We start from the raw sequence: 25435 nt of genomic DNA on the forward strand, positions 1-25435 counted from the left end.
TCACTATACTTATCTTAAATCTTGAACTGATTTGAACGTTGAAGTGTTAACTTTGCAGATCCACCCTACACCACCGTATCAGAGATAAACACCATCGATGACAGGAAAATTCTCAAAGAGCTGACGTCCAATTCATCTCAAATTCACTCCACTAAATCCAAAGTATAAAAGTTAGTTCACACAGAAAGCAAGATACTTCCTCTGATCTCCGTTTTTCACTATACTCATCTTGAATCTTGAACTGATTTGAATGTTGAAGTGTTAACTTTGCAGATCTACACTGCATCACCATGTCAAAGATCAACACCATCGATTCAAGAATGTAGGCTCACATCATCAATTATGTCTGTCTCGCCCTATTTTTTTTGAAGACTCTTACGGAACATACTTAAACGGGACAGACATGCCCATTTGTCACATTTAAACTGCATCTAATTTTGATTCTTGAACCGAAAATACTAAAATTTTTCAATAAATTTAAAAAGTTTTAGTTTTCACTTTCAAAATTAATAAGAGAAAAACAAAAAAAACAATACAATAATATAATTTAAAAATAAATAAATAAATAAAAATATATAAATGAATCATCTTACGGAATGAATTCAAATCACAAATATATAATATTTCCGATACATATTTTTGTTATATTTATATTTTTATTCTTTTTGATAAAGAAAAAAATCCTTAAAGTTTTATTCTTTCTTTTTATTAGTTATATTTATTTCTATTCATATTTTGTTATCTTTATATTTTTATTCGTTTTGATAAAGAAAAAAATCCTTAAAATCTTTCTTTTTATTAGTTATATTTATTTCATGTATTATTCAACTTGAATATTTTATGTTTACAATTTCTGACTTAAAATATTAAGAAAAATGTTATTTGAATTAATATAGTAAATTTACATTAGTCAACCGTTTTTTTTCACCCGGTGTTGTTTACTCTAGACTTGAAAACAAAATATCAGCGCTCAATTTCAACGCTTAAATTAAAAATTACCGCTTAAAAACGTTTTTCCACATGGAAAACGACACTGGCATAACACCACAGCATCGTAGCCACACACACTTTTTCAATTTTCTCTACACAATAAACTAACTTTACTTTCAGCTTAGTTTAGATTAATAGTAGTTAGTACTTAATAACTTAGCGTTGATTTCAATTCCACTTTCGTTGGACGAAAGGTAAAAGAAAAATGTGGAAATTCGGCGTCGTTTCAGTCTCCAAACTCGCCAGATCGCGGCGTTTCTCCACCGCGATTCCCGGTCCTTGCATTGTTCACAAACGTGGTGCCGACATTCTTCACGATCCATGGTTCAACAAGGTCTTCCTCTCTCTATCTGCAAATTTTGAATTTGGTTTTATTTGATTTGATGAGTGAGAACATAAGCGATGTTGAATCAGCTTAATTATTACTCTAGTTTACTTTTTTGTTGTGTTATTGATGGTTTCTATGGGCATGTGTTTAGAGTTTGGTTGAGTGCGTTGAGTATGTGTGACAGTGTAAGTAGCGGAATGATGCTTTTCATGGCTGTTTGTTTTGCATAATCTTGTGGAGGATGTCAATTGCTCATGAATCTTTCTTTAGTTTTCTTGAAATTAATATTTGTTTCAATTTCAAAGTTTTTTGGTTTTTAAATTCTTGGAATGCAGGATACTGGGTTTCCTTTAACTGAAAGGGATAGATTGGGGCTTCGCGGGCTTCTTCCTCCTCGCGTTATATCGTTCGAGCAGCAATATGATCGCTTTAGTAAGTTTGAGGCCAATGCTTTTGATATTGTAGTTTGTTTGGTTTTCATGTTTTTTTTATCCGTTTTGTTGAGTGTTTCGCATTGGATAGTGATATGGTTTGAAATTTTGAATAGTGGTTGTAAGTGGAGGGTAATCCTCACCCTAAGAGCTAGCTTTTTTGGGTTGAGTTAGGTCAAACCAAAATTTTAAGATAGTATTAAAGTCTATTTTAAATTTGTTGGGCCACCCACGTATGTCAAATCCTGCAAACTTTAAGTTCCATATGTTCAGTTTGGGATACAAAAAAGGCATGCTGAGAATGCCATATAGATAATGAGATGACCTTATTAGTAGCTATAAGTGAAGGACAACTCTCATCTTAAAGATAGCTTTTTGGGGTTTAATTAAGTCCAACTCGAACTTTAAGGCATTTGTAATTTTATTATTCTTCACTAATATTTGATATTATGTATTATTATTATTATTATTATTTTATTATTTTCAGTGAATTCATACCGATCTTTGGAGAAGAATACTCAGGGACAGCCAGAGAAAGTTGTTTCCCTGGCAAAATGGAGAATCTTAAATAGACTGCATGACAGGAATGAAATTTTGTACTACAGAGTGAGTTTGTTGTTGAAGTTTGCTTTTTGTTGTCGTTGATGTTGTTGTTCTTTTGAACCTAACATGGTTGGTGATTAAGAGTATAACCGATTTTTTTGTTTGATTCTTATGTTGCTATTCTTCAGGTTCTTATTGACAATATTAAAGAGTTTGCTCCAATAATATATACCCCCACAGTCGGATTAGTGTGCCAAAATTATTCAGGGTTATTTAGACGGCCACGTGGAATGTATTTTAGTGCCAAAGACAAAGGGGAGATGATGTCAATGATCTACAACTGGCCAGCGCATGAGGTATTGCATTCATTTCAGTAATACAAGATCATTTTCTTTTTGGTTTCATTGTTGAAATTGGAAATAATTCTTTAGCTTTCATTCTTCCCATCTAATCCCTGTAACAAACTGTTCAAGATTATGAACAATTGAATCATTTGAGTTTTCTAATCCTTATGCTAAATATAGTAAATTTCCACTCCCTTGAGTAATAAACATAAAATCAATTGACCTGGTATTGCAATAGTTTCTTATAAAGTAGTTCAATAAAATAAATCCTTTTGTAAACACTGTCAAATTTTTTAATCCTTTATACAATCATTTTAGTTGCAGAACAAATATGGTTTTTGTTGATATCACATATTTTGACCCAGATAAATTTATCCAATTGCTTTTTGTAATTGTTGATTTTGATTTTTACAACATAAATTGTTTCGTAGAGTTAATTTTTCACAAACAATTCTTCTCAAGGAAGGTTTTCGTAAAATTTTAAAAGGGAGATTTGTTACAAATCAGGAAAACTCAGGGGAGAGGGAGGGGGTTGGATCCTTTTACTATTTCTTTGTGTCAAAATACGTACCATGAATAAAGTTGATATTTTCAGTTTGTATAGATTTTTTTGATGACTTAGATCTCGTACTCCAATTATGGTTACTTTTTCATCACTGAGTTCATTAAGCGAAAACAGACTGTCTTACATTTATTCATATATTATGTTTCGTGTATGGCTCTTTTACAGGTAGACATGATTGTCTTGACAGATGGAAGTCGAATTCTTGGATTAGGTGATCTTGGAGTTCAAGGAATTGGAATACCCATTGGAAAACTTGACGTGTATGTTGCTGCTGCTGGTATCAACCCTCAAAGAGTATGCTTCTTATTATGTCTATCTTTTAGCAGTCTTAGTCTGTCTGTTATTGTTTTTGTGTTTTCTAAAATACATCTGGCAAGCATCAACTTAAGCATTTTTGCCAATTATTAGATGCGCTAGGATACTGGCCATATTAGTTGATGCTTTTAATTTTGTGATGTGTAGGTACGTGTCTTTTATATATGAGTTGACAACTTTTTGTGACATTTTGTCTCATGATCAGTCACGTGGAATAATATGTCAATTATGTTCCTTTTGTTTAACCACCACTATGTAAAGGCAGTAATAAATCCTGTTAGCTCAACCTATGTTGTATTTTCAATTATGGCAGATACTTCCAGTAATGCTAGATGTTGGTACCAACAACCAAAAGCTACTTGAAGACCGCCTATGTGAGTAAAACTATTCTTAGATCTTTTGTTTGCTTATTTATAGCCGTTATATGTTTCATAGTTTAATTTATTGGGGAGCATGGATGAAACCAAAAGATTCATGCCGGGCAAGTCAATTAGATCATTTAATTAATCCGTCTCTACCTTCAGCTTAAAAACTGAACCAATTAACTAAACCATCAGTAAGCTCAAGGCTTACATATTTTCCTTGTATAATTCTTTAGCTTTGATCTTTGGGAGGCCATAGCCCCTACTAGCCTTCATTGGCTCAGTCAGTCCTTGCGGTGAAGCATTTATGTTTGTAAAAGAGGAATATGTCATGCTTGTCAGTTGTTTGCCTTTGACTACTAGACTGTGTTAACAAATGATTATTGCACGTTGAGTATATCTGACTACCTTACAAACGGTATTTTAGGAGTTTTAGACTGATTATTGACATTCTTGATTTTTTGAGAAACCATTCCTAATTATTTATAGCAAGTCTTTATTTATACTAGTACTTTTTTCTCATGCAAATAAAAGTAAACCTTTAGCGAAAACAAAATAACATGAATGAATTCAAATAAGAGATTCACCATATTTAGAATTCTGACATGTTACTTTAGATATTAATTACTGCTGTATATTGTATCTTGCTTGATTTCATACAAATTCATGACTAGTTTATCATTGACATCTAATTACATTATGAAAATGCAAAGACTACCATGAAATATAGCATGCTAATTTATCTATATTTTGAAAGACATTGGATTTTTTGGTGTTGTTTTCATGTGATAGATTTAGGACTTCGGCAACCAAGACTGGAAGGTGAAGAGTATCTGTCAATTGTTGATGAATTCATGGAAGCAGTTCATGCTCGATGGCCCAAGGCCATTGTGCAGGTTTGTTTCTCTGTTTTATTTTTTCTTTTCTTTTTTCCCTGGTGACATGAAGGTTTGCATTTATTCTATCATTTTAGATTATATCAATAATTTAGTTTTGTAGCTAAGTTACTGTGCCAAATTTATCAGTTTGAAGATTTCCAAATGAAGTGGGCTTTTGAAACTCTAGAACGATATAAGAAAAGGTTTTGCATGTTTAATGATGATATACAGGTGAGAAAGTGACATTCAATATTGTTGATGTAGCATATCTTTAAGGTGTTTCCAATACTCTGTTATTGATGTTGCGGCTGAAACATAATATTATTGTGTGATATAGGGCACTGCCGGTGTTGCACTTGCTGGATTATTGGGAACAGTAAGATCTCAAGGTCGACCATTGTCTGATTTTGTGAACCAAAAGATAGTTGTGGTTGGAGCTGGGAGGTACTTTCAAAGCTGATCATAATGAGCATAATATTGAATGTCCATTTTCTTTTGTTTTATCACATCACATGCCTCATTTATGCTACTTTTGTCTCAACTTTTTTTTTTTGGCCTGGATTCAGTGCAGGGCTAGGGGTTCTAAAAATGGCCATCGAGGCAGTTGCAAGAATTTCTGGGTGCAGTGAAATAGCTGCCAAAAGTCAATTCTTTCTGATTGATAAAAATGTACGCTTTCACATTCTTTACTAGCATTTTCAGTCCATTAAGCAAGCTGCAATGCTTGAAAATCATAATTGTCTTGATTTAAGTCTGATAACAACGCCATAATTGTGTGCAATCAATTTTTGAATGCTGCTATTTCATGTTCAACTGTTGTTGATTTAAGTCTGATAACAACGCCATCTTCATATGCAGGGTCTAGTCACAACAGAAAGGAAAAATCTAGATCCAGCTGCAGCCGCATTTGCTAAAAATCCAAGAGACATAGATGGGCTTACCGAGGGTGCTAGTATAATTGAAGTGGTAAATGTTATAAGATTCATCGAGAAAACCTTTACTTTTATGATATTGAAAAGAATGATTTTGATATGAAAGGACTAAACTTCTTTTATATAGTAATGTCAGTTTTAATATTTATGCATACCATGTTTATCGTTTACTTGTTGAACCTACTGATCTTTAGGTTAAAAAGGTTAAGCCACATGTGCTCCTAGGTTTGTCCGGTGTTGGTGGTATTTTCAATGAGGAGGTAATTACTTTCTACAGTTGCACTTCAATCATGTCATTTTCCCCAGTGAAATGTATTAAATAGATAAATGTAATACATATCTTTGACATGAACTTTTTTTTAGTTGAGTTCTTAAAATTTAATGGTTGAGATTCAGCTCAGGTGCTTAAGGCAATGAAAGAATCCGTTTCAACAAAACCTGCTATCTTTGCCATGTCTAATCCCACCTTGAATGGTTTGTTTGTACCAAGCTTATTAAGCATTCACATTTCCATGATAACAATGTTTATGTTTTTTTTTTGTCTTGACATTTTTCGTGTATTACGGGGACAGCTGAGTGCACTGCTGTTGATGCTTTTAATCATGTCGGGCAACATATAGTGTTTGCAAGTGGAAGCCCTTTCGAAAATGTAGATTTTGGTAATTACCACTTTCATGGTTTTGAATTTTTGATATATTTCATAGTTCAGATTTTCGTTAGCTATTGTTTTTATGCAATTAAAATCTTGTGCAGGTGATGGGAAAGTAGGGCATGTAAATCAAGCAAACAATATGTACCTTTTCCCAGGGTAGAGCAATGTTTTTTGGATTTTATATACTTACAATTGAGTTATTGGTGTAACTTTTATTTTGAACTTTACATTTCAGAATTGGTTTGGGAACACTTCTGTCAGGTGCTCATCTTATTACAGACGGAATGTTGCAGGCAGCTTCTGAACGGTATGATGTTAATTTAAACAATTGGTCATTTCTATTTATTAAAACTTAAAAGCTATTAGAACTTAGATTCATAGAGATTTGGCAAAATATCTTTTACATTTATCAAGTCTTATCATAATAGAATTCAATAGGCTGCCATGACGTCTGAGTCAATGCGTCATTGTGAACATGATAACTCTACATGGCAGGCCCATGCATTCGTTATATGTTTTACATCTTATCATTCAATGCATTTGTTAAACAAGGCATATGATCAAAATTTCATTAATAGTTTCATTGGATTAAATTGCAAAACCTATTTTATTTTTCCATTTCTGATAAGATGTCATTGGATGCATCTTGTCATATAAATTACTAACATTACACACTGTCATTCTAACAGCCTTGCTTCGTACATGGCTGAGGAAGATGTCTTAAAAGGAATTCTATATCCATCCGTTAATAGGTACTATTCCTTTTTCCCTGTGTTATGTTTTGTTTTTTTATATGTTTGACTCTGCTTTTCCTGTCTCTATGAACAGAACAATTGAAGTTGCAATTTTTTTATGAAATTAAGATGTGGTGTTTGTTTTGAATGTTATCTAGGATTTAGAAGCTAAGTTTGATATCATAAATATAGTAGTAATAGTATAGGCATTGATTCACTCTCTTGTCAACAACTTTCTTATATGAATAAAATCAGTCTTGTTGATTTGGTTGTTTGTTGAGAAGATAAATACTACAGTAGTTGAAATTATGGCCAGTTGTGAGTAGTTGAAATTATGGTATTCTCTTATTAACACTGCTTGACCCACTGCAGCATACGAGATGTTACAGCAGAGGTTGGAGCTGCTGTGCTTCGAGCAGCCGTTGAAGAGGATCTGGCAGAGGGACATGGTGAAGTAGGAGCTAGAGAACTCTCACACATGTCAAAAGTATGCAACTTTTCCCGTTTACTTGAAATTTTGATATATATTTTTTTGGCAGGAATGGATTGTAATGACTTTTCATGCTATCAGTGTAGAATGTATTAACACGTGAATGTTGTACAAAGAAAGAGCCCCACCATTCTTCATATGATAATATTTTGCCATTGCTTACTGTTGCAGGAGGAGACTGTGGAATACGTCCGACACAATATGTGGTACCCTGTGTATGCTCCACTTGTTCATGAAAGATAGAATCACATGGTAAGGTACAACTAAAGACCTGGTGTAATCTACATTTCAAAATTTTGTGGCCAAGCTTTTTGTATTCAAGTTTTTAATCTGATGTTCTAATCAAAGTTGAGCGCTGAAGGACACTTAGAAAAAATGGAAGCTATATGTCTCCATTTGGTTTGGCCGTGAATTTTGCTTATTATCATTTGGTTCCATATTATAGTGACTATAATGGACATTTGTAAATGACTCGACGTAATGCTGATGATTGCGATCCTGGATATTTTCATTGTTAACATTATTTATATGTTACACTGTCAGCAATTGTTTTTGTAAAATGATAGCAAGGCAAGGCTATCTATGGCCATGACTCCCGCTTTTCCATCACTTGTATTGTTTTTTGTCTTTCAATTTTGCCAAATCAACAAAATATTCAAGAGTAATGCCCCTCACCGTCCATGCGGGAGGAATGGTGTTCGTGGGCCCGATAGATTGTTTTTTTTAATCTGAGGCACATATGAAATTTGATGAATTAAGATTTTTTTTATGGGGTTATTTTCACTATACTCCATGCAATGATTACACATTCAACGGAAATTCAAAAATGTCATTTGCATGGTTAGGAGATTGAACTTTAGGCACATTTATTTCATAACAAAATCAATAATAGAGATATTCTGTTTTTCTTAAAATAAATGTCTGGATTTTAATATTCGAATATACTCTATTAAAATTTGAATTTGAATTTTTGGATAAATTTCACGGTTTTGAGTTGGGTCTGTTTCATCACAATGAGGTGAATTTCATCATTACCTGAATGTTTACTTTGTGACAATCGGGTGAATTCAGAACTCAAAATCAGAACAAATCTTAAGATAATATTTGCACACCATAATAATAACTTTGAAGAAAATTTTCTTATAAGTCATTTATAAATTATATCCACAATAGATCATACATATATAATTGGTGAAATCCAATGGATCCACATTGGATCCAAAATACGATTCGACAACGAATCCAAAACATGACTCATTAACAGAATCTAAAACATGACTCATTAACAAGATGATATGTAGACCGAAACAATCAAATTAAATAGTCGTGAATCATCTGAATCAAATTTGATGTCCAAGAACCATCTACCACTGGGACCCAATCCCCATGCCACATGTAGCCAAGGCTTTATTTTTGTATAATCTCAAATACAATTTCTTTCTCTTGGTAGAAATTGAAACCAAGTATCCTTTATATACAATTGTAGAGACTAATTCTTCGAGCTAGATAGGATCATAATGGATGACAAAATTCTCAAGAGAATTTAATACCGATGCGTGCCAAAACTAAATTCGAATTCAGAACCTCTAACTAAAAGAAAAGAGATCATTTACTACCTCATCGAAATTCTCTTAGATAATTTCTCTCATTTTAACATTCTACAAAATTATTTAACCTATACTTTTACAATCCAATAGTTATAATAAGTTAGATTTAAAGAAATTTTCCATTACAAAGAGTTTGGTTTAATTCAATTTTAAACCAAAGGATGAAGAGTCCTATCTTCGACACTCATTTTAATACATTTTTTTCAAGAATTCTTTTTAATATTTATACTATTTAGGTCCTTTTATTTTAAAAATAAATTCAATACATATATAAAAGTTGTTAAGTTATTTAACAATTTTTGACTTCAAGTCAAAGGTTATATTTATAATTTTCTATTATATATATTTATTTGTTTGTTTTATTATCTTATTTTATCTTATATATAAAAATTATTAAGTCATTTAACAATTTTTGACGCCAAAACAACAAATATCTTTATAGCTTTGTATTCTACATTTATTTATTATTTACCTTATTATCTTATTTAATTATTAAATTATTATTTCTTTGATATTTATCCTACTAACTAATAGTTTTACATCTAAAAAATAATTTTTAATCATTGTCTCCAATTTTATATTCTTCTTCTTCTTCTTCTTCTTATTATTATTATTCCACTCTCATTTAATTATTAAATTATTAACTCTTTGATAATTATTCCACTAACTAATAATTTTGCATATAAAAATAATTTTTAGTTATTATCTCCAATATAATAATTATTTTATTATTATTAAATAATTTAACTCTATATTTTATGTAACCACTACTAACCACTTCTTTTTTTATTAAACATTATTTCTTTTATTCTTTTTTTATAAAATTTCCTAACTCACACTTTAAAATTAATTAATTAATTGATTAAAAAATGACTTTAAAAAGTTACATATATCTCCCTAATTTCATAGAACATGTATTGGTAATTAAAAATCAATAATAATTAATAATTAATTAAAAATAGTTAAAAAAAATACCCCTACATGTATTGCAAACCTTCCGCCACTTATTAAACGGTTGATGTTAACAACCCCACTAATTCCATTACTTAATACATAATTTTTATTTTTATTAAAGAATTTAATTGATATACACGGTCAGTGTAAATATTTTTTTAGTTAATCACAACCATTGATATATTTGAAAAATTTGACTTTTATTTTAAACATTTAAAAAGTAATACAAACGGATGATTGTGATGCATTGACAGTGTACAACTTTTTACACTGACAGTGCATAATAATTAATCTCTTTATTAAATATAAAAATAAATTAATTCCATTACTTAATACATATAACACATATTGGTATTTTTTTTCAATTTTATTAAATATACAAATGAATTATCTCCATCACTTAATACGTAGAACATGCTCAGTTTCATTTTTATTAAATATAAAAAGAAAGTTATATAGAACATGTATTGCAAACCTTCCACTATTATTGATTAAAAAGATTGCATTCTTAATTAATTCAATGAAATTATATTTTTCAATTTTAACAATTAGATTCTTTAACACAGGCTAACTACATCCTCCGCGTTTTAGTGGTTACATAAACCTTGACTTCTTTTTTAATTTATCATTGATTAATAGGTGAATTAGTATAGTTTAACTATTTATCACATGTACTTCATAAATAAACTCAAAAGTTCAAAAAATGAGAGCTAATATAATTGGCATAATTACCATCTTGAATAGTTACAAATTACTATTTCGTTCATTGTGTCATCTTTTAAATTTATGGGTTAACTAATGCATTGGGACATGTCTCACATTCTATAATCTTTTAAATTATGTATTCTCTGGAATTTATTAGCTTTTCTATTTAAGTTTTTAATTTGTAACAAATTTCTTATGAACTCTTATGAATAGATAGTTAACATGTGAACTATTAAAATTTTCAAAAATTTTATATAAATTTTTTATTATATGTAACCCTATCAAATCCTAAATTTAATTGATTTTTTCCCCTATTTTAAGTTCACATTTTTACATCTTTTGTTTTTACAATATTTTCTCAAATATTTTGACATTAAATTATAATAATTATAAATAAAAAATTATAGAGTTTATTCGTACATCGGACGGGTGAGTGTCATATATATATATATATATATATATATATATATATATATATATATATATATATATATATATATATATATATATATATATATATATATATGATTTCTTAATACGTCCCGCAAAAATTCAAAAATACTTCTGTTTTCGTAGATATATATCTGGACGCACCCATTATACACTCAACTTATTCTTAGTGACGCCCTATAAGTTGCGTTGTTTTTATTTCAGAGATGCATCTTCGGAATATTTCATGAAACATATTCATAATTCTTCAGTTCAGGGAAAATTCCAGAGATACATAGTTGGAAGTTTGAAATATTCGGTCACCTTTGCATGTCAGATACTTCCGGAGATGCATCTCCAAAATAATCTGATAATAGAATCAGTTGCATGAACACACAACAATTGTTGCCATGGTTGTTTTTCAACTCAAACCCTCATAAAAAATCCTTTCATTCTCAATCCATTTTTCACTCCAAATCTCCAATCTTTTGGTTCATCACATCAGAGGAAGCAATAGAAGATATAATTTCAGGTAAATATCATTTATTTCCCACTACATTGCTCACATTAATCATGTATTTTTTCTGAAAAAATGAGCGTTGTATCCGTATGGACGCTGCTAAACTTGGATTTGGTGTGGTTATCGAAAGGTTCAATAATGGTTCAGATAGAAGATGCGTTTTGTGACAATTCTCGTTTGCGAGATCGATTCCTTATCCCTTTTTGTATTTCCCATTCACATCTCTTTTTGAGGGTTTTATCGACTATTTTCCCTCACCTCTCCGATAGAGGCAAACCAAATAAAATTCGATGGCGACTCTTCTGATATTTCCTCTTCTCTCTTCGATTGAGAAGGTGATTCTTTTGTTCAGTCGTCCGGTTCCCTCGTTATGGGAACCCCGGTAGCGACAAATCCGAATCAAATTTGTAACATGATTTGAATCACATGACATTTGATTCGAATCATGCTTTGCCTGATCCAAATCGATTGGCATCTTTTTTAAAAAACCGTTATTTCTTTTATTCCACCTCATTTTGCTCATTTGATTCAAATCATAATTTTCTTGATTCTTTTTCAACCATTGTGTGCTTAATCTCAGGCACATATAAAAGCTTTTTGTCATCATTCTTCAAAATAGATCTATCATTTTAAACATATTTTTTAGTGTGATTTTTAGTGAAAATCAATTTTCTCTATTTTGAATGTTCAAAGTCTTGCTACAAATTTCTCACATCTTCAACTTCAATTGAGTTCAGATCTTGATAACGAGCGTTTTGATATTGATTGAAGGAGGCACATACTTGAAACTAACCGTTCTTGGAGATACTGTTGAGTTTTCAGGTTGGTAGCAAAATTGAGGGACTGTCATTGGTGGTGCCAAATTCCGTTGAAAAGAAGTAGGTTCTTTTCTTCAACATTGTCTTAGTAGTAACTGTGTGGAAGGTTACAAATAAGACGGAGTTCTTCTTGGATCTTCAGACAATTTCACCGCTCAAGAAATCGGTAGCATCAAGGGGTTGATAGCTACACACGAAGGCTTGGCGTAGAACCGGTGTTATTGGAAAATTCAAGAAAAGTATTCTAGTAAAGATTACGTAGAAGAGTTTGACAAATTTGTTATATACAAGTCAAGATTCAAATTAGGAGATTTATTTTCTCACTTGTATTGTGGATTTGTGATTGTATGAACTCTTGAAAATATTTGTCAAATAACAAGGAACTATGCAGGTTCCAATGGGAAACCATTAAAGAGTGTACGTAGGCTAAACGAGGATGAACGTCGAAACACTATAAATCCATGTGTCATCTCTCTAACTCTTACTCTTACATTTAAATTCGTAGTGATTGTATGTTTAGATTTTTCAATTCCTTTTTATTATATCGTTTATTCTTAGTAGCGATTTATAACATAAAATTTTAGATTTTTGTTGGAATTGGATAACTAGTCAAGCTAATGTTGTGATTGATAAATCGGATAAAGAATTGAATTTAGAATTCCACTAATTGAATCATTTTGTATACTTTTCTTATGACTACACAAATTTAATCAATTCATACCTATCATTTCATTATTATAATCTTGGATATTTGTGAAACGAACTGCGTTGACTTGATCATATTCAACTATATAATTTTAATTTTCGCATCAAACTTCCGCTCGCAACTCATTTTAAAAACACTCTTATTTTAGAAAACGCTAATTACATTTTTTAATTTGGATCTATTCACCCACTTAGACCGTTTTTTTACTTCCATGTTCACACAAAACAAACAAAATATTTTTAAAAATAATACACAAATAAACTCAACATATATAAAAAAATACATACGGTAATTAAACATTAAACTTTTTTATTTAATAAAAAATTTATATCAAATAAAAATATTCTTTTGAGAAAAAGTTAATTTTTATTTTATTTATATATTTTTCTTTAAAGTTACCAATTATATATATATATATATATATATATATATATATATATATATATATATATATATATATATATATATATATATATATATATATATATATAAACTTTAAAAAATAATTTTAGATCTATTTTACTCCTGAAACGAATCATGAATCTAAGATGAGACGAACTTAAATTTAAAAAATAATTTGAATCAACTTAAATGGAATTTAGAATTAAACTTATTTCCAATCATACTTTCCATATTATTTTATTTTATTAATTAAAAAAAATGATATGTCAGTAAACACGTGAGAACATTGGAGGATTGCACGTTGAATTAAGTGTGTTTCGCTTTTAAACTTTTCGTAAGAAACAGCGGTGCTGTTAAATTAACAATCCTTAATAAAGTTTCTTAAGTGCCCAGATCCATTTTCTTCTCTATAAAGAATAGATCAATATCAGAAAAAGAAAAATCCAATTTCTTCTTTTTCTGAGTTTCTATTTTTCTTTTTGAAAAGGCAAATGCCTTTCTATTGATTCTGTCGCTAAATATCTTTTCTCATCTCCTTAACAACCATATATTAATTCAAACAAACACATAACTCCAAATATCACACACCCAACTTATCCTACAAACTACTATAGCGTAAAATTTCCATTCCCCTTACTATTTATCTCCACACTCCCACCAATCTCCTCTCCCATCTCCCAAAATGCTGAAGCTCAAAATCCCGGATCACCAAGTTGCCGGTCACCAAGCCAAAACCGGAATCATCGGCCCTCTCATAGATGATTCCGGAAAATTCTACAAACCACTCCAAGACGACGGAAGAGGCTCCCACGAACTCGCTTTCTACACCTCCCTCTATTCCGATCCACGCATCCCCTCCAACATTCTCAACCTCTTCCCTAATTTCCACGGTACTCAAGTCGTCGAAGCCTCCGATGGCTCCGGTCTTCACCCCCACCTCGTCATGGAAGATATCGCCGGAAACTTCACCAACCCCGCCGTGGTAGACTTCAAGATCGGTTCTCGAACCTGGCATCCACAATCCTCCGAAGATTACATCCGCAAATGTCTCAAAAAAGATCGTGAATCTTCCTCTATCAAATTAGGGTTCAGAATCTCCGGTTTGAGATCTGTATCTCCGAGTAATCAATGCTGGCAGCCTCAGAGAAAGTTTCTCATGGATCTATCTGCTGAGGATGTGATATTGATGATGAAGAAATTTGTTTCTTCCGACGGTAATGCTGATGAGCCTGACTGTGTTTTTGCTTCTAGGGTTTATGTTCCGGTTTTGGAGGAACTGTTGGTGCTTAAGAAATGGTTTGAAGTTCAAACTATTTTTCATTTTTATTCATGCTCTGTTCTTGTGGTTTATGAGAAAGATGAAAAAGATGAGAAGAGAACTGCACGTGCTGTTGTTAAGCTGGTTGATTTTGCTCATGTGGTTGATGCTAAAGGTGCTATTGATCATAATTTCTTAGGGGGTCTTTGTTCTTTGATTAAGTTTGTTAAAGATGTTTTGGCTGGGTTAGGTGATTTTGAAATCTCAAACTCTAAACCTTAAACAGAAGTGTAAAATTCCGTTGATTTGGATCATGTTGTAATCGACTCTAATTTGATGTGGATGACTTAATCAGAGGTTTGGTCATGCTCTTTGATTAATATGATGACTGATTCTATATTCAAATGACGCGTTAGTTTCAATTTGGATTACTTTTGAGTATTTTAATTTGAATGTGGTTGCTTTTGAACTGTATTTGTTTATTGTTACTTTGGAATTATGCTTGTTAATTGTTACTTTGGAACATTCTATGTGGATAACTTGTTTTTAGCTTGTTTTCATTAGCTCTCTAGAGTAAAGAAATAGAATACAAACAAGATAGGTTGTTTTTAGCTTATAATTTTCGTGTAGGTTATAATTATAAGCTCTTTCTTCTCAATACTTGTGAAACTGATTGTGAGAGTTTATAGAAATAAAATATGACAGGTTCACCCGTCCATACTATGCATACATTATACACCAACATGTTAGAATAAGCAACTTAATTAAGTGTTTATAGTATGGATAAGTTATTTCTGTATAACCAAAGAAAAGATAAAGTCAAATTACTTTCATTTAAGGTATAAACTGTTTCTTTCCATCAGTTTATGAAGGGGGATAAGTCCTTTTATGGAAAAACTAAACTGACAGCAGAGAAGTTCATTTTGGAAAATTTCCTAAACTTGGCAATTTTGAGATAGCAGTATCATCTATGTGCAGGTTTGTTTCTTTGTTTTATTTTTTCTTTTCTTTTTTCCCTGGTGACATAAAGGTTTGCATTTATTCTATCATTTTAGATGATATCAATAATTTAGTTTTGTAGCTAAGTTACTGTGCCAAATTTATCAGTTTGAAGATTTCCAAATGAAGTGGGCTTTTGAAACTCTAGAACGATATAAGAAAAGGTTTTGCATGTTTAATGATGATATACAGGTGAGAAAGTGACATTCAATATTGTTGATGTAGCATATCTTTAAGGTGTTTCCAATACTCTGTTATTGATGTTGCTGCTGAAACATCAATATTATTGTGTGATATAGGGCACTGCCGGTGTTGCACTTGCTGGATTATTGGGAACAGTAAAATCTCAAGGTCGACCATTGTCTGATTTTGTGAACCAAAAGATAGTTGTGGTTGGAGCTGGGAGGTACTTGCAAAGCTGATCATAATGAGCATAATATTGAATGTCCATTTTCTTTTGTTTTATCACATCACATGCCTCATTTATGCTACTTTTGTCTCAACTTTTTTGTTTTTTATTTTGGCCTGGATTCAGTGCAGGGCTAGGGGTTCTAAAAATGGCCATCGAGGCAGTTGCAAGAACATATTGGTATATTGGTATTTTTAACCCAGTGAAATTTAACGAGTACAAGAAGTTATCATCAAATAAATTACCACTTTCAAATCCACATGCAGATCACATAGCTGATCAAAGATGGGAGAATCTGGACCACAGAGGTGAAGTATAGTACAAGAAGTTATCATCAAATTAATTACAGGTCGGGTATATAGTCAGAAACAATTAATAATGTGTCGGAAATGGTGAAAAACCCTCTAGTTAAATACTAGCACAACATTCAAATCAACATGCACATCACCTAACTTATCAAAGATGGGAGAATCTGCACCACAAAGGTAGTATAGCATAATAGAGTAGAAACAAACTTTCTCTGCTAAATCATAAGCTTCAATGTTGCATTCAATTTTAACCACTGCAAAATATTTTTATTTGATTTGATGTATAGGTATGCAGTGGTGACTGGATCAAACAAAGGAATTGGATTTGAGATAGTGAAGCAGTTAGCTTCATCTGGAATCAAAGTGGTGCTTACAGCAAGAGATGAACAAAGAGGTCTTCAAGCTTTGGAAACACTCAAAGCTTCTGGTTTATCTCATTCTGTTGTTTTTCATCAACTAGATGTTGCTGATGCTGCAAGTGTAGCTGCTCTTGCAGATTTTCTCAAATCACAATTTGGCAAACTTGATATTCTGGTAACTTCCAAAAATTAGCACCCTTTCTAAAATATAGTGTTTTGGCTCTTCACTCCTAATTTTTTTATTTTTGTTGGGGAGAATCCGGGGTGCGTCACGATCCAAGAGACCTTACATATCCACCCAAAGACTTTGGGTAAGTAGTGCCAAAGTCTCTTGGATCACGGACTGTTTAGTCCATTCTCCATTCCTAACACTCCCTGGACTCTTTCCAACAAGTGGTATCAAAACTCAGATTTTTGTTGTTATGAGATCGGAACTGAGATCCTAGTGTGAATCAAGACAAATGATATGAGTGAATCACACTTGTGGATAAGTCTCATGTCAATTATTATGGATGGAATGTCTGATATATTATATTGACTCATATATCAGGTACCTTAGAGTTTTGGGTGGATATGTGGTTATGGTGTCGGTCTCTTTAGTATTGAATGTGCATGAGACGGAAAAACTATACTTCCAATGTTCATTTGCAGAAAATGATAACTTGAGGTTGAGGAAGTGGTTTCAGGAGTACTCGTACTCGTCACCCCCATAGTTTTCCCTAGTCATATATACATTAACATGTTGCATTTCTAAACCTTCATATTTTAGCATATAAGCAGCCTCAGTTGCCATTTAATCAGAGCCAGATAACTTTTTTTTTTAAAGTCATTATAAATTCTTATTATAGTTGATAAATGTTGCTTGTTTTGTTTGTATATATTTCATCAACAATGTTTGTATTGTGTAGGTTAACAATGCTGGGATTGGCGGAGTTGATATTAAAGACCGTGATTTATTCACTTCAACAATCATTACGAACGGGGTTAGTTAGTATATATCAACACATCTTATGTATTAAGAATTTCTATAATGGTTTTGACTTTTGAGTATTGTGTTGTTCTTACCTTGCAGAAGGCACTATCTGATGATGAATTGAGAAGGACAATGACACAATCGTATCAGTCAGCTAAAGAATGCTTAGAGATAAATTATCTCGGTGCTAAGAAAACATTTGAATGCCTTCTTCCATTACTCCAGTTATCAATTTCTTATGGACTGATCCAACCTTCTTTGAACATATTTAAATTGTTTAGAAATTCTTTTTCAAAGCAGAATATGCAAGTTTTAAAATATATTGAGATCAACATAGACAAGGATAAGAACTTGAAGCACAAAGTACGGGTGAAAAAAGATTTTAAAAGAAAGAATGAGAATGTCAAATATTCTAATTTATCTGTATTAGAACCCATTTCTACTATGAAAGATCTGCTAAACCATGTTTAAATAAAATCAAGTAAATTTAAAATCTTGCAAAAGAAGAATACCATTTTACTTGAAAAGGAAATTGCTTTGAACAAATAAATTAAAAGTTCAAAAATCAAAAACACCATTTTATAAAGAAAAACTCAATCATCCATACAAGAAGCTCTAACTCTGAAGAGTGTGAAAATCTTTTTTAAGAGTTCTTAGCTAATTCAATAAGGAGAAACAAGAAGATTTTAATGATCTATTGTGTTAAGTAGGAACAAATAAGAGGAATTGGTTTTACAAAAGATGAACATGTTATAAATTTCATACTCTAGATGCGCTAACCTTTGCGGTTGGTTAAATAGGGGGCATGATAACACATCTTACTCAATGTTGAAAGCTTCAAAGTTTTAAAAAATTAAGAACAACAAAAATATTATAGGATGTAAATAGATATTCATTGACATAAATACTATGATGTCCTTATCTGTCTTGTTGGATAAAAATGATATCTGTATTCTCTTTATATCCGTGCGGATACCTGCTAATCGGTTATTCAACGGGTTTTAAGATATCCATAAATATTTATAGATATCCATGGATAATATTTTTTTTATAATTATTTAAAAAGAAATATTTTTAGCTTTTTTTAAAGATACAAAAAAGTTATTATCACATAACATCCATACAATTCGCTCTCAATTTAACAACAAAAATTTGTCACATTAATTATTTCTTTTTCACCAAAACATAAAAATATTCAAACATAATATCCACACATTTCAGTTTTAACAAAAACAAATAAAAGATATTGTGATTGTAAGTTATGGTGGAAGAACATACGACAAAGGAGTAGAAAGGGAGATAGTGGTTGGATAGAGGAAAGACGATATTAGTTGATTGAACGGTAGAATTGTTGAAATGATGCATGGTGTATTGAAGAAGCTTAAATATTAAATAGACACGTAAAATTTGTATGGAATGTAAAAAGTTTTCTTCAAAGAAAAAAAAAGAAATATAAGAAGATTACTTTTTAAAAAAAAAATATGAAAAGACATTGTATAATAAAGTAATAATATTTAAATAATTTTTAGAATTTATTAACGGATACGAGTATCTGTAGGCACGCGTAAAATTAAACCCGTATCAGTATCCATTAAAAAACAGTATTTAAATATCCATTTAATTTATCAGTGGATATTTATTAAGCTATCTGTTCCGTATCCGTGACAGATATTTTCTACGGATACGAGTGTTTTTGCCATCCTAGGACTAACCTTAATAGACTCAAAAATATCAATGTGCCTAAAAACAAAATTATATATTTCGTAGATTTGTTATGCAATAGATAAAAACAAAAGTCTGGTACTTGGACGATGGATACTCCAAACACATGACATGAGAAAGGTATATATTTCAAATCTTGATAGTGAAACAAGAATTAATTATAGTACAATAGTTAATTTCTCTTTCCCTTCTATTTATAATGTCTTATTTGTTCAAGAAATGAAACATAATCGATTATCAATAAATCAATTGAGCGACAACGGTTATGACTTATTCTTTAATAAAAAATCTTATAAAGTTATCACTAAAAAAGATAGCCCAATCATATTCAGAAAATTTTACCTCTTACTCCTACAATTGTATCCATACCCCTACAAATATTTTTTTGACCAAAATACCCTCATATAAATAGGGTATATTTTTAAAAAATGGAAGTTATTTTCATTTGCGCTTAAAGACTTCCAGAAGAGAAATTTTGGCATTTTTTGGCATTGTAAACCGGAACAGTAAGAGTAAGCTTCCGGTTCACAAATTGTATACCGGAACACTTATCCAAAGTCTTCCGATTCGCTGCATTTTTGGGGCATTGAACCGGAAATCTTTTAGAAAGTCTTCCGGTTTGGTTGGCTGTGTACCAGAACTCTTTATTAAAGACTTCCGGTTTGGATGAACTAAATCGGAACTCTTTTAAGAAGTGTTACGGTAGTCAACCTTGTTTTTCTACACACCGGAACTCTTCTTTGAAGTGTTCCGGTGCGTTTTTTTTAATTTTTAATTTTTTAAAATTTTAAAATTTTTAATTATTTTGTTATAATATTTTTTTGTAGTGGTTCGAAGACGAGGTGCAGATGGTAAGTACTCGATTAATCCATGCTCCAACAAATCTATGTCTATGTGGAGTCAACCATGTGTCTTTCACATAATTAATAAATCCACTATAATCAACACATGCTTGCTCAAGTTGATGCAATCGTTGACCATACTCAACCTCATCACTAGCCCAAACAACTTTGATCCATAATGTGTCTATCGTCTTTTGCAGGTCATTCACCACATGTTGTTTGTATTTGGCACTAACGTTTTTGTTAATGTGAAATCTACATAGCAAATTAATCGACCTGGAAAACACAATTTCAATTGCTTTCATCAAAGCAAGATCTCTATCTGTCAAAATCACTTGTGGACACAAATATTTCTTCACAAACAACTCTTTTAGTTTCTCCAATACCCAGCAAAAATTCTCTATCTACTCAGACTCCATATACGCAAATGCAACAACAAAAGTCAACTCAGTTGATGTCATGCCAACAATTTCAAACAAAGATTGTCTATATTTGTTTGTCTTGTAGGTGTTATCCATAACTAACACAATCGGAAAAATATTCAACAACTTAACTGAATCAGAATGGGCCTAAAATATCTCTCTCACAACTTTCCAGGCATCCTTTTTTCTACTCCAATACACATAGCCTGCATCCTCAATAAGCTTAAACAAATGTTGTATCTCACTTCTAGGACCTCTTATCTCTTTTTGTATCACACTCTTATGTTTGTATACTTGCGTAATCCGCGTGACATTCTCAGGATCTCGGTCTTGCAAGGAAAGCAATATGTGTCTAGGTGGTACATGTCTCTTTGTCAAATTAGCGACATGTTGCTTCTCAGCTGTGGTCAACCTACCAATAAAGGAATGACCTTCTAATCTATCAGGTAAACCATGATTATGTAACCTACATTTTACATGAATCTTCCAACCAGACCCATCTTTCGTCGGAGTCGACCTGATTTTAAATGGGCATCCACATTTCTTGGACACACTTTGGGTTCCACTATCAATACTCTTGTGTTTCCCACCTTTATCACAATCAAATATTAATTTGTTACTTCTCTCTCTCTCTCTCTCTCTCTCTCTCTCTCTCTCTCTCTTCCCTGTTTCAGTATCTGAACGATTGATAATAACAGTTACTTTATTATCGATTCCAATCTCTTTAATCCATCTGATCACCTATTCTCGTGCACCAAATCTTTCAGTCGTTATAAACGCATAAGAAGTATCTACACATATTTGGGGAAGATTTTTCATTCCTGCACAATAATTTTTTTAAAAAAAAAAATCAAAAAAAAAATTGCATACCGGAAGTCTTCAAAAAAGAGTTCCGGAATACATAAAACACAAACCAGAAGACTTCTTCAAAGAGTTTCGGTACATGTCACTTTGTTTACTGGAACTCTTTCAATAAGTGTTCTGGAACGTGTCTTTTTTATTAAAGAACCGGAACTCCTTCTTGAAGTCTTTCACTTTACTATTTGGTGTGTTCCGGATGTCTTTTTGAAGTCTTTCGGTTTGGAAAAAATACATATCGGAAGTCTTTTTCCAGGAGTTCCGGTGCGAGGGTGGAATGTGTAATTTTTAGAAATTTCAACTGAATGGTAAAAATAAAATGATAAATTGGTTAAAACCAGTTAAGAATAAAATTGATATTTTTAAAAAATTATAGGGATATGAAGCTTAACGTAGGGGAATGAAGTAAGTTTTTCTCATATTCGATGGGAAATGGAAAAACAATACTCCCTCCGTTCCTTTTTAAGTGTCACATTTTGATTTTTTACACATATCAAGAAAGCTAATTATTATTGTTACTTTTTAAACAATAATTCTCATTTTACCTATAATACCCTTAATTATATTCTACATTCATTTTACTTTTTCTCTCTCTATAATAATTACATAGGGGTAATTTTGACAAAAGTTCATTTAATACTACCTTGAATTCTACAAGTGACAATTAAAAAGAAACACAAATTTATCAAAAAAAGTGACACTTAAAAAGGAACGGAGGGAGTATATATAAAATAAACTTTTGTATTTTACAAGCGCATAAGGTAAAATTTTATTTGTTTTGGAATGAAAATAAATGCATCTAGCATAAAACGTTATAACATGTTAGTTGTAAATTAATCTCTAAACTTTACTAGCTGAAACTTTTCAGGGGCCTACCTAATATAAAATAAAAATCAGATTCTCTTGAGAAAATGATTATTAATTATTCTAAATCCAAAATCATTATTTCGACCTTAAGACCACTAGAATTTCTCCGTATGAACTTGTTTGGACTAGATGATACTGCATTAGCCAATTGTAAGAAATAAGGATCAGTCATAGTTGATGAATTTAATAGATTTACATGGATAAAATTACTCATAAGGAAGGACGGATCATGTTTTGTATTATGTGTTTTCTTAAAAAAAAAAATTTAAAAAGAAAAAGAAACAAAGATTTTGAAATTCAGAATTGATCACGCCGAAGAGTTTAAAAAGGAACTCTTTGTATTTTTGTGGGAATAAAGTGGTATTCTCCGTGATTTTTCTTGTCAAAGAATTCCACAACAAAATAGGATTGTAGAAATGAAAATAGATCTCTTCAAAAGATGGCTATAATCATGTTTAATGAATCAAAAGTTGCAAACCATTGTTGGGAAGCAGTAGTGACTACAACATGCTATACTCAAAATATAATCTATATTTCACTTATTTTAAACAAGAATCCTTATGAATCAAACTCAGTGGATGAAGCTCTGGGAGATGATTGCTAGATAATTGCAATGCAAGAAGAACTCATTCAATTTCAAAAGAATGAAGTTTGGGATTTCTGCCATGACCAAAAGGAAAATATGTGACTAAAACCAAACGGATTTTCAAAAATAAGTTTAATTAACAAGGGGATATTGTAAGAAACAAAGCTATATTAGTAAATTAAAGATATATTTTGCAAAATGATATAGAATGACTCAAACTTTTTCCACTTGTAGTTAGATTAGAAGCCATTGGATTGTTATTGTCATTTGTTGTTAATCATGATTTCACTATTTATCAAATGGTTATCAAAAGTGAATTTGTCAATGATTACATTAGTGATGAATTTTACATAAAAAAATATCCCGGGCATGAAGATTTCAAACAATCAGAATATATTTATAAATTTAAAACGTCCCTTTATGGTCTCAAATAAGCTCCGAGAGTTTGGTACGATATATTAGGTAACTTTCTAATTAAAAATGATTTCTCAGGAGGACAAATTCACAATAAATTATTTAGTAAGATAACAAAGAATGAAGTTTTGATTATTCAAATGTATGTTGATGATATCATTTTTGGTTCTACTAATGCTACTCTTTGTCAAGATTTTTTCAAGATAATGCAGATTAAATTTGAAATTAGCATGATGAAAAATTGAAGTTCTTTCTAAGAATTCAAATCAACTAACTTATTGATGAATTATACATTCACCAAAAACAAAATTCACAATTAAGGCTCTAAAGAAGTTTGACCTGGTGGAATGTAAGCTTATGGAAAATCATATGCATCATACGTGAACCCGAGGCAAAAATGAAAGCAACACTAAGATATACCAAATGATTTACAGAGGTATGATATGTTCGTTCCTTTATCTCATTACTTCTAGACATAATATTTATTTAGTGTATGTATGTATGCTCGTTTCCAATCAAATCTTAGAGAATATCATTTAACCATTGTTAAAAGAATCTTTAGATATTTTATAGGACTAATAACTTTGGTTTGTCTTATAAGAAAATACATGATTACAAGCTAGTTGGGTTCTGCGATGTTGACTATGGTGTGAGTGCAATATTCTCTTAGGTAGATTTTGTATGATGTCAAAACTCGACATCTTAGATCTTTGTCTATTTGGACCTTTCAATTTTTTGTCTAAAATGTCATCATCATCATAGAACATATAAGGCTAGATTACATAAGCCATCATCACATGCCAAAATATGAGTTTTTCACAAAAAGTCATGCATGGGTCGATACACCCCTCAGTATGGGTCGATGCATGTTGAGTGGATTTTCATAGAATTTTGATCTGTCTCAAATGGGTTGATACAAAGGAGCAATGAGTTGATACATCCTGCGATTCATACGTCCCAGTCGACGATATGATCCGTCCATATTTGGTAGAAGCGAGATTTGGACACATTATCAACATAACCTCATATAACATTGATCGAAAATTTATTCTCGTCTTATGCGAAAGATGGAGACCGAAAACACACACACATTTCATCTTCCAACCGGTGAATGCACAATCACACTAGAGGATGTACACATGTTGTTGGATTCATGTGTAAATAGTTTTGCGGTTAACGGAAAAATAAATGTGGCATATTCTAAAGCTCAAGATTTGTTGGGTATAGAACTAACAGACACAACTAGAAAATGCCAATTCATTGAGATGAAATGACTCATGGAGTACTACGACGCTATTATCTTAAACGAGAATTTCCCCCTCGAAACAATACTTAGGAAAACTAGAATTTATATTTTATTACTTTTCGCTAATTTATTATTTTTTGATACTAATGGTAACACAATACATATTCAGTATTTACCATTATTAAAGGACTTTACTAAAATAGGTAAATATATTTGGGGAGCTACAACCTTAACGCACCTATACATAAACCAGTGTAGATGCGCTAAAAAAAGTGCTTAAGTTTGCTGGTTGTGCAGTACTACTTCAGGCTTGAGGATGGTCCAAAATGCCTGAACTGACGCCAACGAATCCTAATCTATTCCAATTTCCATATGCGACCAAGTACGTTTAAAACATTTTTTTAATATATGTTTATTCTGCGTATTAATTAATAACTATTTCTTTTTAGGTGGTCCACATATCTGAT

At 31.4% G+C, this 25435-nt stretch overlaps 4 protein-coding genes across 9 annotated transcripts in view; all 4 read left to right on the top strand.

Annotated features, from left to right (window-relative positions):
* The first annotated feature begins 1021 nt into the window (after positions 1 to 1021).
* Positions 1022 to 8173, top strand: LOC127075910 (NAD-dependent malic enzyme 59 kDa isoform, mitochondrial). The gene is made up of 19 exons (XM_051017421.1): positions 1022 to 1324; positions 1654 to 1750; positions 2237 to 2355; positions 2481 to 2648; positions 3367 to 3495; positions 3830 to 3890; positions 4671 to 4774; positions 4904 to 4987; positions 5094 to 5200; positions 5323 to 5425; positions 5615 to 5722; positions 5883 to 5948; positions 6090 to 6162; positions 6261 to 6347; positions 6442 to 6496; positions 6576 to 6647; positions 7030 to 7092; positions 7447 to 7561; positions 7736 to 8173. The coding sequence occupies exons 1-19, from the start codon at positions 1196 to 1198 to the stop codon at positions 7805 to 7807; spliced, it is 1812 nt and encodes a 603-aa protein (XP_050873378.1). The 5' UTR covers positions 1022 to 1195; the 3' UTR covers positions 7808 to 8173.
* Positions 8174 to 14092: 5919 nt separating this feature from the next.
* On the top strand, positions 14093 to 15385 carry LOC127075912 (inositol polyphosphate multikinase beta). The gene has a single exon (XM_051017431.1). The coding sequence runs from the start codon at positions 14388 to 14390 to the stop codon at positions 15243 to 15245; it is 858 nt and encodes a 285-aa protein (XP_050873388.1). The 5' UTR covers positions 14093 to 14387; the 3' UTR covers positions 15246 to 15385.
* Positions 15386 to 15691: 306 nt separating this feature from the next.
* On the top strand, positions 15692 to 16787 carry LOC127075913 (NAD-dependent malic enzyme 59 kDa isoform, mitochondrial-like). Of its 2 annotated transcripts, none has more exons than XM_051017434.1 (5): positions 15692 to 15941; positions 16045 to 16154; positions 16262 to 16368; positions 16503 to 16551; positions 16638 to 16787. In XM_051017434.1, exons 2-5 carry the CDS (start codon positions 16086 to 16088, stop codon positions 16644 to 16646), a joined length of 234 nt encoding a protein of 77 aa, XP_050873391.1. In that variant the 5' UTR covers positions 15692 to 15941; positions 16045 to 16085; the 3' UTR covers positions 16647 to 16787. The 2 variants fall into 2 exon arrangements, with proteins under 2 accessions (XP_050873391.1, XP_050873389.1); XM_051017432.1 differs by having other exon boundaries at positions 15810 to 15941; positions 16037 to 16154.
* The window catches only part of LOC127075911 ((+)-neomenthol dehydrogenase), a 45334-nt gene continuing 36460 nt past the window's right edge, over positions 16562 to 25435 (top strand). The window contains exons 1-3 of one of the 5 annotated variants that reach the window (XM_051017422.1): positions 16562 to 16856; positions 16967 to 17213; positions 17947 to 18021. In XM_051017422.1, the coding sequence (XP_050873379.1) occupies positions 16834 to 16856; positions 16967 to 17213; positions 17947 to 18021 (345 nt within the window). In that variant the 5' untranslated portion in view covers positions 16562 to 16833. Of the gene's footprint in view, positions 16857 to 16879; positions 17214 to 17946; positions 18022 to 25435 lie in introns of those variants that run through there. The other 4 variants (XM_051017427.1, XM_051017424.1, XM_051017425.1 and 1 more) reach the window with 4 other exon arrangements.

This window comes from Lathyrus oleraceus, chromosome 4 (assembly GCF_024323335.1).
Source record: "Lathyrus oleraceus cultivar Zhongwan6 chromosome 4, CAAS_Psat_ZW6_1.0, whole genome shotgun sequence".
NCBI lineage: Eukaryota > Viridiplantae > Streptophyta > Magnoliopsida > Fabales > Fabaceae > Lathyrus > Lathyrus oleraceus.